Source organism: Onychostoma macrolepis, chromosome 23 (assembly GCF_012432095.1).
Source record: "Onychostoma macrolepis isolate SWU-2019 chromosome 23, ASM1243209v1, whole genome shotgun sequence".
Classification (NCBI taxonomy): Eukaryota; Metazoa; Chordata; class Actinopteri; order Cypriniformes; family Cyprinidae; genus Onychostoma; species Onychostoma macrolepis.
This window is the reverse complement of record NC_081177.1, coordinates 20216898-20234801: the sequence shown is the minus strand read 5'-3', so window position 1 is coordinate 20234801 and position 17904 is coordinate 20216898. Positions and strand designations below refer to the sequence as shown.

Here is a 17904-nt window from a genome sequence, read left to right as displayed (position 1 = left end):
ATATTGAGAAAGTCGCCTTTAAATTTGTCCAAATGAATTCTTAGCAATGCATATTACTAATCAAAAATTAAGTTGAGATACATTTACGGTAAGAAATTTACAAAATATCTTCATGGAACATAATCTTTACTTAATATCCTAATGATTTGTGGCATAAAATAAAAATGGATAATTTTGACCCATACAATGTATTTTTGGCTATTGCTACAAATATACCCCAGCGACTTAAGACTGGTTTTGTGGTCCAGGGTCACATATATACTCCTTTGGTTTAAATTTCAAAAGAAAGCCTTTTTAAATAGATAATAAAACCAAAGAACAAACATAAAAACATACACACAAAATACTCCTTGTTATATTTTTAATGGTAAACTAACTCGAGGAATGTCATTTAAAGTTGTACAAAATTACTAACAAGTACATCTTAAAACATTTCTAAAACATTTCTGCAATTTGGTTTCACGCTGACTTTCAAAAACAATGTCACCTTGCATTACTAAGACATCGGAAAGTCTGTGACATACATTCTTTTCATACAGAGACACATGTTCATTTTCAGCAATCACTAGAGCACTGCACATCTGGATGCCCCTGGAAGTCTTAAATGGCCTTCAGCTATAAAAAGTGCAATTTCCAACCACTAACACTGACTTGTATCTCTAGTATAATTACTCAACCCTCACAGGGGGCAGTTTTTACATCCTCAAAAAATGCAAATGAGCCAGTCAATACAGACGTTCCAGTACATAAATATCAATGATATAATGATTGCTCACAGTAAATGTAGTAGTGCAACATGGGAGAAATGCAGCATCCAGAGAAATTATTAAGGAACTATATCTCTTGTTCTCAAAATCAAATCAAAATGTTCTTGTTCAAAATCTCACCAGACACCTGAAACATGCAAAACTTCAACCAGCTTTCAGTTACAAAAACGTAACATCTTCATTTCATTAGAGTTCCTCTTTTCCTTTCCTTTTTCCTAGGTAGTCCATCCCAAAGAATGACGAGGGTCTCCCGTGAACATCTCTCTCCCTTTTAACAAAGGCTGAGAAGGACGAAACACAGTTGCCGATGAAGTGATCGGCCTGACCGAGGATATACAGGTCAATCTGAGCAGTGTCCGGCTGCAAGCTCACGACCTTCACCTGCACAAAATGCATCATCAGCTTTATTTTCTGTTCACTAAATCAAGTCCACACATCTGTAATGTTCAAATGTTAATCCTCACCTTGCCCTTGAAGAGTTTCTGAATCTCTGCGGTGTGTGATTCAGAGTCGGTGGCTATGTAAACGGACTGAGCGCTGGTGTTCTTCACCCAGAGCTTCACCGCACGGCGGATCTCAGAGAGATCCGGTAAACACATGGTCATGGTCAGCGGCAGGGCAGTTTGGCGGTCATATCCCACACACTGTGGAGATGCCATGAAGTGAGGACCGGTATCACCTGACTTCAGAAGCTTGCAGGCATTTTGCTGTGTGTAATAGTAAAAAAAAAAAATAGTTAGAAGGATGACGTGTACCATCCAGTTGAGGCCTAAAATGCTGCATTTTGTATTGGTACTTCAGAAATCCAAAAAAACTGTCCACAATAATTCAGATATAACAAATGTTATGAGACCACATCATTTACTGGAATTTATTCCGTATATATATCCAGTTGGATCTATTTATTTATATCTTTGTTTTTATGCCATGTCAGTAACTAAGACTATTTTAAGGCAATAATAAAGATAAGATACTGTATATATATATATATATATATATATATATATATATATATATATATGATATGTTTCCTACTGTAAATATATCAAAACTTAAATATGCAATGCTAAGAACTTCATCTGGACAACTTTCAAGGTGATTTTCTCAACATTTAGATTTTTTTTGCACCCTCAGATTCCAGATTTTCAAATAGTTGCATCTCAGACAAATACTGTCCTATCCTGACAAACCATACATCAATGGAAAGCTTATTTATTCGGCTTTCAGATTATGTATAAATCACAATTTTTTTAAAATTGACCCTTATGACTGGTTTTGTGGTCCAGGGTCACATATATACTTCTATTCAAAGATTTGGTGTGATTTTCTTTTATGATTTTTCTTATAAAATCTTTTCATAAGTCTCCTTTTCCATAAACCTCCATTTATTTGAAAATCACAGTAAAGATATTGTGAAATATTTTAACATATAAAAATTTAAATGTAATTTACTTATTCACTATTTCCAGCTTTCAAAATTCAAAACAACAGCATTTATTTGAAATAAATATTTTGTAACATTATAAAATTGTTCAAATTAATGCACTGTTAATTAATAAATTACAATTTGGATAAAAGTGTCTCCTAAATACATAAATGTGTAAGTATTAATTTCATTCAAAAATTAATGTTCAATGGCATTATACGATTTTGTAAGTGCACTTCAGATAAAAAAAAAAAAAGTTCCATTTGGATCTGAAATATGGGAAACCGTCCATTCACATCAGAACACACAAAGCTCACCCAATCCGAGCCAATTCTCAGATGAATTCCCACGTAGGGTCTGTTTAGCAGGCTTCTGATGTGGTCTTCTCCTTCCTGTACCATTTTTTCAGACCACACCACATACTCCTGCAGTCCAATGTGCTCCTCTAGAATGGGGAACTGCGCTGGGGCTCCAGGAAGAGCGAGAACTGGATGCTCTTTAGGGGGAAACCTGAAGAAATGGAGAAACACAGAGTTTGAGAGTGAGAAAAGTAGGGTAGAGGGAGTCTGAGTGCAATAGTTTATATTCATGTGAGCGTTTCAGCTCAAACATACCTTTTTATCCAGTGTGGCTGGTAGTAGGAGTTGAATGACAGTCCTCCGAAAAGAACAGAGCGATCAAAGCTGACTCCAATATGATCCCAAAATGGACCGAATGGGTTTCCGTCCTGCATCAGAATCGACAGGCTACATTACAAGTGCACTGTTATGAATATTTAGGAATGCATGTTGCTTTCATGAAATAAAACAAAATGCAGATCTGCTAGAAGTCCAATAGATGGCAGTGTTTCCATAGCATGCCGCATAATAGATCATAAAAAAAAAAAAATGTTTGATGTGCAGCTATATAGAGAATTTCGGATTGTGAAGGTCTGGCAAAAAGACAGAAATGAAGCACACCTTAAAGAACAAACAGCCATATTACCTTCATCGGACAGCTCTTTTTGTCTATGCTCCTGTGAGCTGCAGACTCGAAGCAGTAGGCCACTCTCTGACCGGGGGGCCAGTGCTTAGGAGCCAAGTGCTCCATGAAGTCCTCTAGACTCACCACACGGTGGTACTGCTTCACTGGCTCCAACTGGAAATACTCACTGTAGGGAACATGCACCTGTTACAGAGAAACACAGAAGCATATACCTTATCAATTTATTGTGCTTTCTCCTATTGATCTACTAGTGTGACAGCTAGTCATTAGATGTTTGATCAGCCACTATATTTCAAAACTAGCTGGTAGCTGATGGTTTTCCAGCTTGGAACAACTTAGGAGAAGTTTGGACTATCTAATGACCAACATTAACCAGCCGATGATCAGTTTGAACCAGTGTTGCTATTAAAAAAACAATTCTTAAAAAACTATTAAAAACTGTTACTAGATCAAATATAAATATTAGATGCACCTAAAATTACAGAAAAAAAAAAAATTGAAAACTTGCCTTGGCCACTAACTAAAATAACTTTAAAGCTAAGCAGAAAGTGCTTAGCTTTAAAGTTAGTGTATATTTTTTTGTGACAAATGAGGACATAAATTTGTATAATGACATGGGTATGACATAGGTATTACAAGGAGAAGGTGACTTATGAGGACATTACCCCATGTCTCCATTTTTCAAAACGTTATTATTAAATTATTATTGTTAACTTATACAGAATTATTTTTTTTTTTTTTTGAGAAAGTAAAAATGCACAAAGTTTCCTGTAAGGGGTAGGTTTAGGTGTAGGGTTGGTGTAGGGCAATAGGAAATACAGTTTGTACAATATAAAAACCATTACGCCTATGGGATGTCCCCACTTTTCACAAAAACAAATGTGTGTGTCTGTATATACACACACACACACACACACACACACACACAGTGGAGAAAAAGTTTATTTGATGCCCTGCTGATTTTGTACGTTTGTCCACTGACAAAGAAATGATCAGTCTATAATTTTAATGGTAGGTTTATTTGAACAGTGAGAGACAGAATAACAAAAAAATCCAGAAAAACGCATTTCAAAAAAGTTATAAATTGATTTGCATTTTAATGAGTCAAATAAGTATTTGATCCCCTATCAATCAGCAAGATTTCTGGCTCCCAGGTGTCTTTTATTCAGGTGAGGAGCTGAGATTAGGTGCAGTCTCTTAAAGGAAATGCTCCTAATCTCAGCTTGTTACCTGTATAAAAGACACCTGTCCACAGAAGCAATCAATCAATCAGATTGATTCCAAACTCTCCACCATGGCCAAGACCAAAGAGCTGTCCAAGGATGTCAGGGACAAGATCGTAGACCTGCACAAGGCTGGAATGGGCTACAAGACCATCGCCAAGCAGCTTGGTGAGAAGGTGACAACAGTTGGTGCGATTATTCACAAATGGAAGAAACACAAAATAACTGTCAATCTTCCTCGGACTGGGGCTCCATGCAAGATCTCACCTCGTGGAGTTTCAATGATCATGAGAACAGTGAGGAATCAGCCCAGAACTACACGGGAGGATCTTGTCAGTGATCTCAAGGCAGCTGGGACCATAGTCACCAAGAAAGCAATTGGTAACACACTACGCCGTGAAGGACTGCAATCCTGCAGCGCCCGCAAGGTCCCCCTGCTCAAGAAAGCACATGTACAGCCCATCTGAAGTTTGCCAATGATTCAGAGGAGAACTGGGTGAAAGTGTTGTGGTCAAATGAGACCAAAATCCAGCTCTTTGGCATCAACTCAACTAGGGGTGGGCGATATGACCAAAATCTTATATCACGATATGACTCATTTTATATCACGATAACGATATATATCACGATATAGTAATTTTTTTTCTTTTAAAAAGGTTATGATATTAAAATCTTTGATACCATAGAATTTTCATAATCCTTGTCACCAATGTCAATATCAAACTAATACAAGCCTAAAATTAGACAAAAAAAACCTCAACCTCACTGAAAATAAATAAAGTCAGTGATGAAATAAGTATAAGAAACTAATTGTAAGCAATAGGACAAAAAACTACAATAAGTAAGAAATGCTACATACATTGTGTAAATTAGTCTTCACTGTGTTAATTATATCTATCTATCTATGATAGATATAATTAACACGTGTATAGAATCATATATATATATATATATATATATATATATATCATTATTTTTTATTATTATTTCTTCTTATTAAAGTTACAAAAGTGATTTAGTCAAGAGCAGTGAGAGATTTTCTAGCAATGTGCTATGATTAATATGAATGGCAGACAGAAAGAATATTGGACAGCTTCCCCTTTAAGACCAAAGTCTGGATCCAATATACTGTTACATATGCGTTTTCTCTTTTAGCTGTTTCCTCTCTCTTAAGACCTAAATTGCTGTCTTTATGAGGATACTTGCCAAGACGGGGATTCTGAGGCATATAAGTGTGTTTATGTAATCGTTCAAAGTCAATAAAGCGGCAAAAAAAAAAAGCGAGGTCCTCTCACATAGAAACGGAGACAGCGCACGCATATAGCTCTGTTTGTGTTTCAACCGCTTAAAATCGGTTGTTTTAAAACTGCAGTGCTTAAAAACGCGTGCCTATGCTACAGATGTAGTCCCTCGTTTAGGAACGAGCTCCTCGTTTTGTTCTGGTCGTTCTCCACCTGGTTCCGTCTCCCCTTCAGGCCCCGTGGGTGGCGTGTAAAGATCGCACTCATCCAAATGATTAAAGGGGTGGTTTACTGCTTTTTTTTTCTTTACTTGATTGTGTTTATGGGGTGCAATATAACATGTCTTCATGTTTCGTTTGTTAAAAAACACCTTATTTTTCATATATTTCACCTTTATTGTAAGCAGCTTTCTCCTCTGTCATTTGAACGACCGGTTGACGTCCTGATTCTCTGAAACCACTCCCTCAGAAACGGGCGATGGGCTCAGATTGGTTAGTTGGGCCGGTGTGTTGTGATTGGCTAAACTGCGTACTGCACATTGTCCGGAAGCGTCACGCCCATTACCTTCACGGGTGACAGTTGCATGTGCTCCGGTCAAATGTAAATAATGGTGTCAATATTGCCGTATCAGTTTGAGCCAGAATCAGACCCAGAAAGCGGTAATGAAGAGAGTCCAGCAGAACTTCGGCAAGCACGGCTCTTACAAAGCGTTTCTGAATGAAGTTTGCTGTTGTGATTACATTTCATTTTTTGAAGTTCGTACACATTTGTCTTATACACACAAAATAGCATCGAACTAACTGGCTACTATAACCAAACAGCGTTGGCTTGTGTTTACGTTCTTGATCAAATCGAAAAATTACGTCATAAAGTATACATGGAAAATACATTTACAAAATTAGTTCATAATTACAAATTCGCGTCCAAAATGTTTGTACGCGTTTGTCATAGACACACGAAATAGCATTTAACTAACTGGCTACTAAAGCCAGCGTTGGCATTTATTTACGTCCTTGATAAAACTAAAACATTACGTCTGAAATTATACATGCAAATACATTTAAAATTATGAAATCTTACTTACAGGTTGTGGCCCAACAACTGCTGCCTCTGGATTTAAAGTTGGAACTGCTCCATGTTTTAGTAATAGTTTCTGTGTGAATCCGGCATTGAACTCGTGTAGATTCTGGAAGCTGTCTTCCGTAAAATGTGCAGCACAGAGAGCTAAATTAGGATTGTAATTGTCAGGAACATAATCAAACATAAATTTTAACCATTGTTGACGAACTACAGCGTCTGTAGGAAGCCCGAACACAGACCTGACTGCTGGGTGAAAATAACACCGTTTCGACGGCATGACTACAACTCTCCACTATAACTCTTCCTCTTCGACAAAGCCGCAGAACATGGCCTTGCCCCCTCTTTGGCATGTTCTGGAGGGAGGGGTTGATGCAAATTTATGGGTTTTTTACGTATGCAACCCGGGAAGTATCTCGTTGTAGTCCCATATGAGTCGTTTTTGTTGGCATTAAACTTCCTGATTTTTAAAAGACGATATCTCCTCTTACGTTGAACTTTCAGCGCAGCAACTTTGCAGATACTGTTCATGCACCAACAGCAACATTACACACTATTTAAAATGAAAAAAGTGAAATCGCAGTAAACCACCCCTTTAAAAAATATTACCGTAAACAATGTATTTTGCGACACCACGAAATACACGATAGAACATAATATGAAACGATAGACTTTATTTCGTCCATCCGATATATATCGTCATATGGCACAGCCCTAAACTCAACTCATTGTGTTTGGAGGAGGAGGAATGCTGCCTATGACCCGAAGAACACCATCCCCACCGTCAAACATGGAGGTGGAAACATTATGCTTTGGGGGTGTTTTTCTGTTAAGGGGACAACTGCACCGCATCAAAGGGACGATGGACGGGGCCATGTACCCTCAGGGCCAGGGCATTGAAAATGGGTCGTGAATGGATATTCCAGCATGACAATGACCCAAAACACACGGCCAAGGCAACAAAGGAGTGGCTCAAGAAGAAGCACATTAAAGTCCTGGAGTGGCCTAGCCAGTCTCCAGACCTTAACCCCATAGAAAATCTGTGGAGGTTCGCGTTGCCAAACGTGTGTGTGCAAACCTGGTGGCCAATTACAAGAAACGTCTGACCTCTGTGATTGCCAACAATGGTTTTGCCACCAAGTACTAAGTCATGTTTTGCGAAGGGGTCAAATACTTATTTGACTCATTATTAAAATGCAAATCAATTTATAACTTTTTTGAAATGGTTTTTTCTGGATTTTTGTTGTTGTTATTCTGTCTCTCACTGTTCAAATAAACCTACCATTAAAATTATAGACTGATCATTTCTTTGTCAGTGGGCAAACGTACAAAATCAGCAGGGGATCAAATATTTTTTTCCCCCACTGTGTGTATATATATATATATATATATATATATATATATATATATATATGACAAAAGCACATAAAATGACTAAAACAAACTAAAATTAAAATGTAAATTTAATAATATAATATAAAATAAAAGCTAATTCAAAACAATAAGAAATACTATAATAGTACATATAATACTTAAGTAACACTGGTTAGGACCAGCTAATGACCAACTTTGCCCAGTGTTGTTATTCTTAACTATAATTATTACAAATCATTTTTGACGATTGAAATAAAGCTGAAATTAAATAAAACATGATTAGCATATGGAAAAACTTGGGTAAATAAAATGAAAATGAGAAATGCTGCCTTTTCAACTAACTGAAATAAAACATGTTTAAGTATTAAAATTACTATGAGCAAATTAAAAATAAAGCCAAACAGAAATATTATTTATCAAAAAATATTAAAATAATAAAAGCAAGTAACAAAAATATTAACTGGTAAACTAAAATGAAAACAAAATAAAAGTAAAACAATTCAAATTATTAATATAGACTAGAATAGTATATGAATAATACTAAAATAACTCTGGTTTGGGCCAGCTATAAACCAGGCACAACACTATCAGCTTAAGTTCTATTTCCTGTACAGGGCATAATGTGACATGAGCGACAGGTGTTGTGTTTACATTTTGAAAAGGTGGGGAGTGATGGCGGTAAACAATCCACGGCGGAACCGCGAGTGTTCGGTTCAGCATTTTAGCAAAAGCCAGTGATCCAAGAAAATGATCCACTTGGTTTCCAAACCGACCTAAAGAAGAACATACAGGAGAAACGTGTTTATTACTCCAACACAACTCAGACAATACAGGCGCTTTTTAACTCTACAGTCCTCGCTTTGGGTCTACAGGCTTCATTTGACTGGCAATGAAGACTGTGTGTGTGTGTGTGTGTGTGTGTGTGTGTGTGTGAGCTGTAAATGTCTCAGAGGCATCATGCTTTCATTACCCATGCACGGACAGTACAGAATGTATCCGTTTTCATCCCAAGTCACGTCTGCAGCGTCGATAAATATGTGCAAAGCAAGGAATGTTACATGCAAATAAGTTACAATGAAAAGTTTCAGATGCTTTGGTCTGGCCGCCATCGCTGATCATTCGCTATCCCACAATGCACTGCGAAGAGAACGTTAACCCTTTACGTCCTGGTGAGTTTTGCCACAAGAGTCTTAAAAGTTTGAAAACGTTTTAAATATATATATATATATATATATATATATATATATATATATATATATATATATATATATATATGTGTGTGTGTGTGTGTGTGTGTGTGTGTGTATGTATATTTCTGGTAAACTAGAAATATTTACCAAGTTGAAAATATGTACAAATCTAATGGTCTCAGCACTTACATTTGTGAAAAACAAAGTTTAACGTGCAGATATACAGAGATGGAATCATATCGTGTAAATTGTATTGAAAATGAACAGTATAAATGAACAACTGGTAGCCTTTAAATCACCCACATTTAAGCTAAATGGCACCTATTCACAGATTTACCGACATATAAATGTAGTTTAAGCATAAAATAAAATGCTAAAATATATGAAAATTAAAAATATATATACATAGAAATTTTCTTGTTTACACAAAACTTCTTCCCAAAGGTTTTCTGTTGATTTGTATATGTGTTTTTGTTTTTAAAATTTTATTCAAGAGTCTGTTTCAGTAACACATATGCTTTGCATGACCTGACTTGATTCGACCAGCTTTGTTTCAGCACTTAAATGGTGCAGACACCATTTCAAATAACCTTATATTGTCCATTTTCTTAATTGCACGTCTTCGTGATTATAACCTAAAGTGAAAAAGACAAAAACTTGTCCTGTGTCTCTATTGTTCTTTTCTTTTGCTTTGTTTGATATGTATTGTCAGTTCTTTTGTTCAACTCTAAGATCAACTCAGACTGTGTTGAGTTGCTTAGATGAGCAACAAACACTTTTAATAACTTTGCAGAAGAAACTGATTAATTTCTGTCAGAAGAATTTGTTATTTACTCAAAAGTGACTCATGTGTGAGCCATTGATTGCACTGAATGGATGTCACATGTTGAATGTTGTAGTTTGAACTAGAACATAAAGCCCTCACTGCTGCTATGCATCTCAATACATATCAATTTAAAGAGAATAAACTTACAAATACAAAAGAATAAACATACACTTCTCCCCCATGGACAATTTCACATGTAGCACAAACAGTGTCAAAAAACGTTGGAATCTCAGTTCATTTTCTCATCTAGAGTAAGAACAACGTGTTAAAGTGTATATGTTCATAATTTAAACATTAGAGAGGTTTTATGTTTATGGACCTGGACATATTTGGAGAAATGAAGTGTGCTTAATTGTATTAAATGTGCACTTGTAGTGTACTTTAAATCGTAAAAGTACATAAAAAAAAAAAAACTGCAGATAATATATTAATGAAATAAAAGCTTGTAAGAGTGTACACTTTCATGACTACGTTTCTTAACACACTTAAGATTATTTCAATTATTTCATAATGTCACATTAGGTTTTACTTTAAAGAACATTTTAAATCATTATGTTTTAACAATCTTGTCATGCTTTAAAGAAGTTCACGTATTTTTAATGTGTTGACTAACATACTAAAGCATATATAAAGTACTTACGTCATTTGTTATTTTCTCTTATACACTTAAAGTTCATATATTTTAACTGTACTAAATAGCAACTTCATCATTACAAATGTTACAATATATTTAAATACATGTTTCAATAGAAATTACATTAAAGTATCATACATACATTTCAAGCATATTTTAAAGACAACAGATGTAATTACATGTAAAGATGTACTTAATCACTTTAAAGTTCAACCAAATGTATTCAACATACATTTAAACTAAAACACATTTTATTTATTGTAAATATATCAATACATGATGCTATTAAGTGTTTGAAACCATTGCATTACGTTTGCACTTAAGTATATTCTTTTAAATTATATTATTTACATTTTTTTTTTTAAGTATGCTAAAGTGTACTTGTTTATCGCAAGGGTATGACTTACTCTGGTTAATCTTTCTCATACATCTCTTTTATTTTCTGAAGAAATTCTCTGACACACAACTAAAGGCACATTTCCGCCAATGTAGCTCAACTGTTGAGTGCTGGTGATATTCAATGATGATAAATTGATATACCATAAATGAAAAAGAGTTTATGCCCAATCCAAAGCTCTTTTATCAAAACCCATCATTAAAAGCAACATGTGTGTGCAATATGGTTATCCATCCCCCTCCATGGGAATTCACACACGCACTCCACATGGCTAAAAATGGCCCTGGCATGTAGTGATTAATTTGAGTGGGTATGTACATGTAGTATCACCATTGTATCAATATACTTGTAAATCTGACACACTATTGTGAGTATCACAAAACACAGTAACATGATGCACCAGGTACCTATAAGTTCACTGAGTGGTAATGGCCAATCAAGTTATCACTGACGCAACATGGTCAAGCAGGAGTGACTTCTGCAGGAAATTTGATAACGTCCAACCGAAAAGTGTCTGGTCAATAGATTGCTATCGCCGGATGTCCAGTAGGTTTCGGTGGGCAAGCCGTTAAGACCACAGGGTCTCGTACCTCTCATATATAACTCTGTTCTCTCGTCATATCTCTCAACATTTCCTCTTGCACTCTGTCAACATGTTTCTCTGTTTCCTGTGTCTACTGCCCTCCCTTTATCCCTGCTCTCTAATGACCTGGCCCATCCCCCTCCATTGAAATGTTCACATGTGCACACAGCAGACAGTGTTTTTCATTGTTAGAGATGACTGCAATGATAACAAAGCGGAGCGAGACTGGGTTGCTCTCGCTTTCTAACTGTGCAGAGTTCTGAAACTTCCTTCAGGTGAGGAAGCGAATCACATCTTCAAAGGCCATGAGATAGAGGTTAAAACAATCGCTTCTCATTCTCATTGTGTGCTCGAGCAAAGTCTGCACTTATGATGAGAGAGGGGAACAGCAACTCAAGAGAGAACAAATGTTTCCTCTAAATGTCAATGTAAAAGAACAGCGCTCATCCCTTCCTGTACGTAATTTCACACTCAAAGACGTATTAGTGGCTTTGAAACCGCAAGGGATAAAACATATGGTGCATCAAACACTTCGTGGAGGACAGGATCAGAATCATCTTACGGACGTCATGTTATCTGTTTCTGAAGATTAATAAGAAGGAGTGTGTGATGCATGTGCACAGCTCTGCTAGGTCCACCCAAGTCTCTTATCAGTGCTGAACAGAGCCACAGCAATGACGGCCTGACGGGTGATACAGCAGGTTGTTGCTGTTACCTTAGGGCTCAGGCTAACCTACCTTCCTACACACGTTCCTCTCACTTTCTGGCCTTTATTTCAGAGCCATTTAAAATGTACAATTATGACACTGATACATTTCTAACAAGGGAACAAAAAAATAGTAATGTAAAAAGTGATAACCTGCAGCAATGTCTATCTAACCCTTAAATGAACTGGAGCAACCTAATGTAGTCAGGTTGATCTGGTCGTATAAACTTTATTTTGTTTGATTATTTTAATTTATTTGTCTTTTCGACGTCCACAGTAACATCTAAAAGTTATAGTTTACCCAAAAATAACTGAAAGCAGTGAAAAGCTTTGACTGGTGGAGTGTCATGCCTTTTTAGCCTACTGTTTTTCATTTCCTACCAAAATAAATCAATGAAAAATAAAATAAAATCATGAGTAAAAAAATATAATTTGTTGCTGCATGAACTTTGTTTCTAAAAAAAAAAAAAAAAAAGAAAAAAAGAAAAAAAATGGTTTCCTGCAATATAAAATGAATAAAATCTTAAAATTTTATTTTATTTTATTTTACTTTATGCAGATTTAGAAACCCACAGTGACATCTTAAAGGGATAGTTCACCCAACAAATAAAATTCTGTCATTATTTACTTACCAAACCATATGACTTTTGTGTTCCGTGTTTATGTTTTTTGTCTATGCAATAACTGTGTAACTGACTTTCATTGTATGGGCAAAAACATTCACAAAATATATTCTTATGGGAAAAAGAAAGCCAAAGAATAGTAAGTCCGAATGCACAAAATTAATTTAACATTATAGGTGAAAAGTACCCAGGTGACCTACTACTTCGAGAAAGATTCTGATGTGTGCATCTGACAGACATTTTACTATCCTATGAAGCCACAGTAGAGAAGTTGTGAATGCCAATGAAATTAATGCGATGCATCACATGGCAATGACAACATGACGATAGTACCGTATCACATTATTTCATTGATCTTTTTGGACCTGCATTTTTTGGATGCACCTTCTGATGACATTGTCTGAAAGTGATGAAACGTGTGCTAAACATGGTCATCACCAAAACACGATCGCTCTATCGGTGGTTTGATGGTGCGTCGAAGCTGTTTATCGCCTTCCTGAGCTAATATAAACCAACCATCTGCTTTTAACCAAACACATAAAAAAACATGCTCCCCTTAACCCAATACAGTCCCCAATTCAGCAGCGCAGAGGGGGGAGAAGGCAGCCGTAGAGCTGATTTTGTGCACCGGGGACTGTTCTGGTGAGGAAATCCACTCCAGATGTGTACAAATCGCCCCCTGCTTAATTGCCATTGTTATCATAGAAATTGTTTTTTTTGTTTTGTTTTGTTTTTTTTGCAAGGCATTGGTTAACTTTTGTAGGAGGTGACAGGATCATTTGAGAAAATGTTCTGGATTTTGTATAAATCAAACTAACAGAGGTCTAGCATGGAGAGGCAAAAGCCAAACAGGAGGAATTAGGATGACACCTAAACCTGTTAGAGGTTTGACTACTGGCTACTTACTCATAAACAGCCACAGATGTTCCCCAATGCCCTTCAAACACTTCGGTCGGGCTTTTTTTAGTGCGCGTTTCCCCCATTCCGTTTCCTGTCATCATGGCATTCGTATAAAGAGCCAAATATTGGCTTTGTGAGTCCCATGGTTAATCACAGAGTAATTAGGAGCTGGTCCTGCAGGAACGGAGGGTTGACTTTGCTTTGAAACTCACTCTCCCCTTGTTCCTCATAATAGGTTTTTTTACAAGCACTTTTAAGGTGGAGAGAGAGGAGAGGTTTTACTGGGCCGGCAGTGTGGTGTGTGGCGTTTCACAGAGCACTTTAAAATCAATCTGGAGCATCTTAATGACAGACCACCACTCCACTGTAATCAACCTGAATGAAGCCCAGCCGCAAAGTCCAGAAAAAAAAAAGAAAAAAGAGAAGAACATAAATAAACAAACAAGCAGATAATGACTCCTCAGATAGCTTCTTTTTAAATGGGTGTGTTTTGGATTCAGAGACTGAATGTGTGGATGCTGATGTCTAACAGAAGCTGTGTGTATGAGCGAGAGAAAGCGGCCACTTCCCAAATTAAATGAACTCTTTGATTTTTGAACGACATCCTTCTGGACTCAATCAAGTTAGTCATGTTCTACATTTGGTTTCAGCATATTTATTTTGTGTTTTCAAACTACTATGCTGATAGGCAAGCTTTAATTTCACCTAAATATTTGGTCATGCCGTTGGCATTCACCTCAAAACATTTTCAAAAACTTTCAGTGGAGTTACTTGTTATTCCTATTAGCTGTTTAGGTCATTTTCATAGGACCAATCATGTAATATCCTTAAGTAATATCTCAACAATGAACCTTAAATTAAACTTTGAATTCATGGCAAAAATAAGAATGCCTGACATGAAAATTCATCTGTTTGGAGAAACTTTCTGAATCATCTCTCCATAAATTGCACTCTTAAAATAAAGGAACATCCATGGAACCTTTTAAATACAGAAAATGTGCTTTGTAGTGGAAAAGGTTTCTTTCGATTTTTTAAATATTCTTCAAAATGGTTCATTTCAGAACTGCTCACTGAAAGGCTCTTTAGGGAACCAAAAATGGTTCGGCATCACTGTAAAAACACCCTTATGGAGCCTTTATTTTTAAGAGTGTGTACGGATAAACAATAATATGTTCATTGCTGCATATCCACATGTGCAGTTCATATGAGTCCAGTTCTTTCTACAGTCTTCTTTCCCTGAAATTTAAAAAAGAACATTTTAAGAAGTTGTTTAGAGGAAGAGAAACACTTCTGATAATCGCTGCTTTTTTAGGCTTAGAATGCAACATGCATCATTATTAGTATATGATAAGATCATCTCTAATATGTAAAATAATGCCAGCTGTAAACTTTGAAAGATTGTTCTTATTAAGTGTTTTAAAAAGTTAACTAAAAAACTTTTAGCAGGGATTTTTTTATTGATTTTAATTCTTTTGTTTGGATAAACTCGAGCTGCTCCCTAGCTCACTCAGCAGCACCCTCTCACCTTCACTTTACGGTGTGTGAAGTTTACCTGACCTTCTCTTCACATCCTTCTGTGTGCTGTTTGGAGAAGTCGCCTCTGACCACTGGATTCAGAGCAGTTATGCTTCAGATAATCTGCTACTGCCTGAACACACATAAAGCAATATAAAATGAATACAATCTCTGTTCTGTTCATCCTCAAAGTGTCACATTCTTTAAAGAAAAATGGCCACAATAAATTTGAATAATTTTTAATTGAATGAATTGCACTTATTATGATTTATGGAGAGTTTCTTCAGCAGAATATAGAATATTTTTTTTTGGGGGTAATGAATGGCTGTAATTATTGCTCTGTAATTACATTCATGCTGTTAACTTTACTTTTAAATTATCTGATGGCCATTGTTTCACATGTATCAGATATGCATCAAAAACATCTTTAAACATTTAGGAAAATAAAAATAGATGAAAACAGTTAATCTACTTGTTATTTGATCAATGAGTAATTTGGGGTTCTTTCTGTGTCTTTTTTAATTGTATAAAAGTCCCAGTTCCTAACCTTTAATCATCTCTTACCACATAGTGTGCAGTCATTTGGGCTTTCCCTTTTGATCTTTCTTTCTTGTCTGCACACATAAGTCTTTTAAAATATAATTTAAACTATTTAGTCTAAATTTAATGTGGTGTACAAACCATTACTATTCCAAGTCTGTGGAATGGATTTGCATTGTTTGTAAATGATGCTGTGTAACTCACTAAACGTGCTTTATGTGGTAACATCTAAACTTATATATACAAATTAGTTTAACTGAATTAAAAAAATAATATATATATATATATATATATATAAATCTAATATCTGTTGCTTTTCATGTTCCTCTCAACCGACTGTTAGCCTTGGAAAATCTTTTAATGAAAACGTTTGATACGTTTCGACAAGTACCACGCTTTCTGTGTAAATGTACGAATGTTTCTTGGAGAATAAGCTAGAAAAGCATATATTTTCAGATATTTAAATCAGTTATTTTAAAATAAAAAATAACGTAATTAATATTATTTTATACAGGCTAAGTGGCTGCAAGTCAAATCTAAATGTGTATTAAAAGAGAATGGCTGAAAATAAATTTAGCATAATATTTTTATTATTATTATTATGATTAAATTCAGATATGCACATTCCTAAGTTAAAACATCTCTTCATTTCAAACGCTCTCATGAACTTCCCCTCCAACTCACAAAACCCGCAACAATTCCGTTTCAAAACTACCTAATATTATCACTCCAAATGATCATTCAGTATCCAGACATTTTTCGTAATTTTTTATATATATATATATATATATGTTCACAACAAATCTCATAAATTAACTTTTAGAAGAAAAACAACAACAACAACAAAAACTCCTGAAACCTTCGTGAATACATTTAATTTCACTCAGGTGCCAGAAGGGCTCCTGGAGGGTTTTCTTTTTTCTTTTTTAACATAAAAACTCGGAAAGGTTTAGCCCCTTTGCATTGAACATGTCGAGAGGCTTGTTGAAGATCCTTGCTCCCCCACCCCCTACTCTCTCTCTCTCTCTCTCTCTTACACACACACACACACACACACACACCCGCTGGTCGGAGGGGGTTGGGGTGGTGAGGAAACGGGCTGGTGTGCCCTGGAAGTGATTCTTCCCCCAAAACACAAGGTGAAACGGGAGTATCGGAAACTACACGTGGGACCTGCCCTCTTCATCCTTCATTAAATCAAACATTCGCTTCAGACATATAACCACAAATGTTTCATTCTCAAGCAGTATAAAATCTTACTCGATGTTAATACTCGATTAAATATCTAAAGAGAAACTATTTTTGTTAAATAATCGTTTGAGAATTAAATCTTACCTGATCAGAATATTTAAGGAGCATCCAAAGATCGTTTGCTTGTGAATGACCATGTTTGTGCATGATGTGTCTTGATTTCTATCTGAAATAATGATTCTCCATGCCTTCCCCATAGAATCAACATCCTCTCAATAATCTGCGTTTATTATAGCCTGTTTTTCTTGCTTATTATATTGTTCTTCACTTGTAAATATGATGGACATTGTAATACAAACATCTCATCTCCAGCAACAACATTTAATAGATGAAAAATAAATAGATGAAAACTTTTAATGTCAGGACAGAAAGCCTCAACAGGGCGTTGACAGATCACACTTCAGAGTTTTTGAAGATCATCCAAAGTTTGTTTACTTGTGTATGGCCTTTTGTCTTTCAAAATGATTTCAAATTTTTAAAAGATATTACACTGTAAATAAACAGTAACTCCAATGCTCATTTTTAGATTCATTATTTACATTTGTAAACCTAAAAACATAAACAATAAATAGAAAAAAATACTTCAATAATCATGTTAAAATAAGAAATTAGGTTTTGTACAAAGTTTAAACTGTTTTCATATGTTT

At 35.6% G+C, this 17904-nt stretch overlaps 1 protein-coding gene and 1 long non-coding RNA gene across 2 annotated transcripts; both read right to left on the bottom strand.

Moving 5' to 3' along the window:
* Nucleotides 1-346: 346 nt before the first annotated feature.
* Nucleotides 347-9237, bottom strand: pofut1 (protein O-fucosyltransferase 1). Its single transcript, XM_058762272.1, has 7 exons — nt 9063-9237; nt 8744-8865; nt 3178-3360; nt 2808-2920; nt 2511-2703; nt 1232-1474; nt 347-1148 (listed from the first exon to the last, which is right to left on the bottom strand). Exons 1-7 carry the CDS (start codon nt 9199-9201, stop codon nt 954-956), a joined length of 1188 nt encoding a protein of 395 aa, XP_058618255.1. The 5' UTR covers nt 9202-9237; the 3' UTR covers nt 347-953.
* Nucleotides 9238-14512: 5275 nt separating this feature from the next.
* On the bottom strand, nt 14513-17682 carry LOC131532713 (uncharacterized). Its single transcript, XR_009268948.1, has 3 exons — nt 17342-17682; nt 15477-15599; nt 14513-15187 (listed from the first exon to the last, which is right to left on the bottom strand). It is a non-coding gene; the product is annotated as an uncharacterized LOC131532713 (long non-coding RNA).
* Nucleotides 17683-17904: the final 222 nt, after the last annotated feature.

Bases quoted from the DNA above. Each gene is read 5' to 3' on its own strand.
- pofut1 (XM_058762272.1), bottom strand. From the start codon at position 9,201: ATGGCGGCCAGACCAAAGCATCTGAAACTTTTCATTGTAACTTATTTG. The intron at 3,361-8,743 runs GTAAACACAACA...TCTCTGTAACAG, and splicing joins ACTCCCCACCTTTTCAAAAT to GTGCATGTTCCCTACAGTGA. The intron at 2,704-2,807 runs GTATGTTTGAGC...CCATTTCTTCAG, and splicing joins CAGCCACACTGGATAAAAAG to GTTTCCCCCTAAAGAGCATC.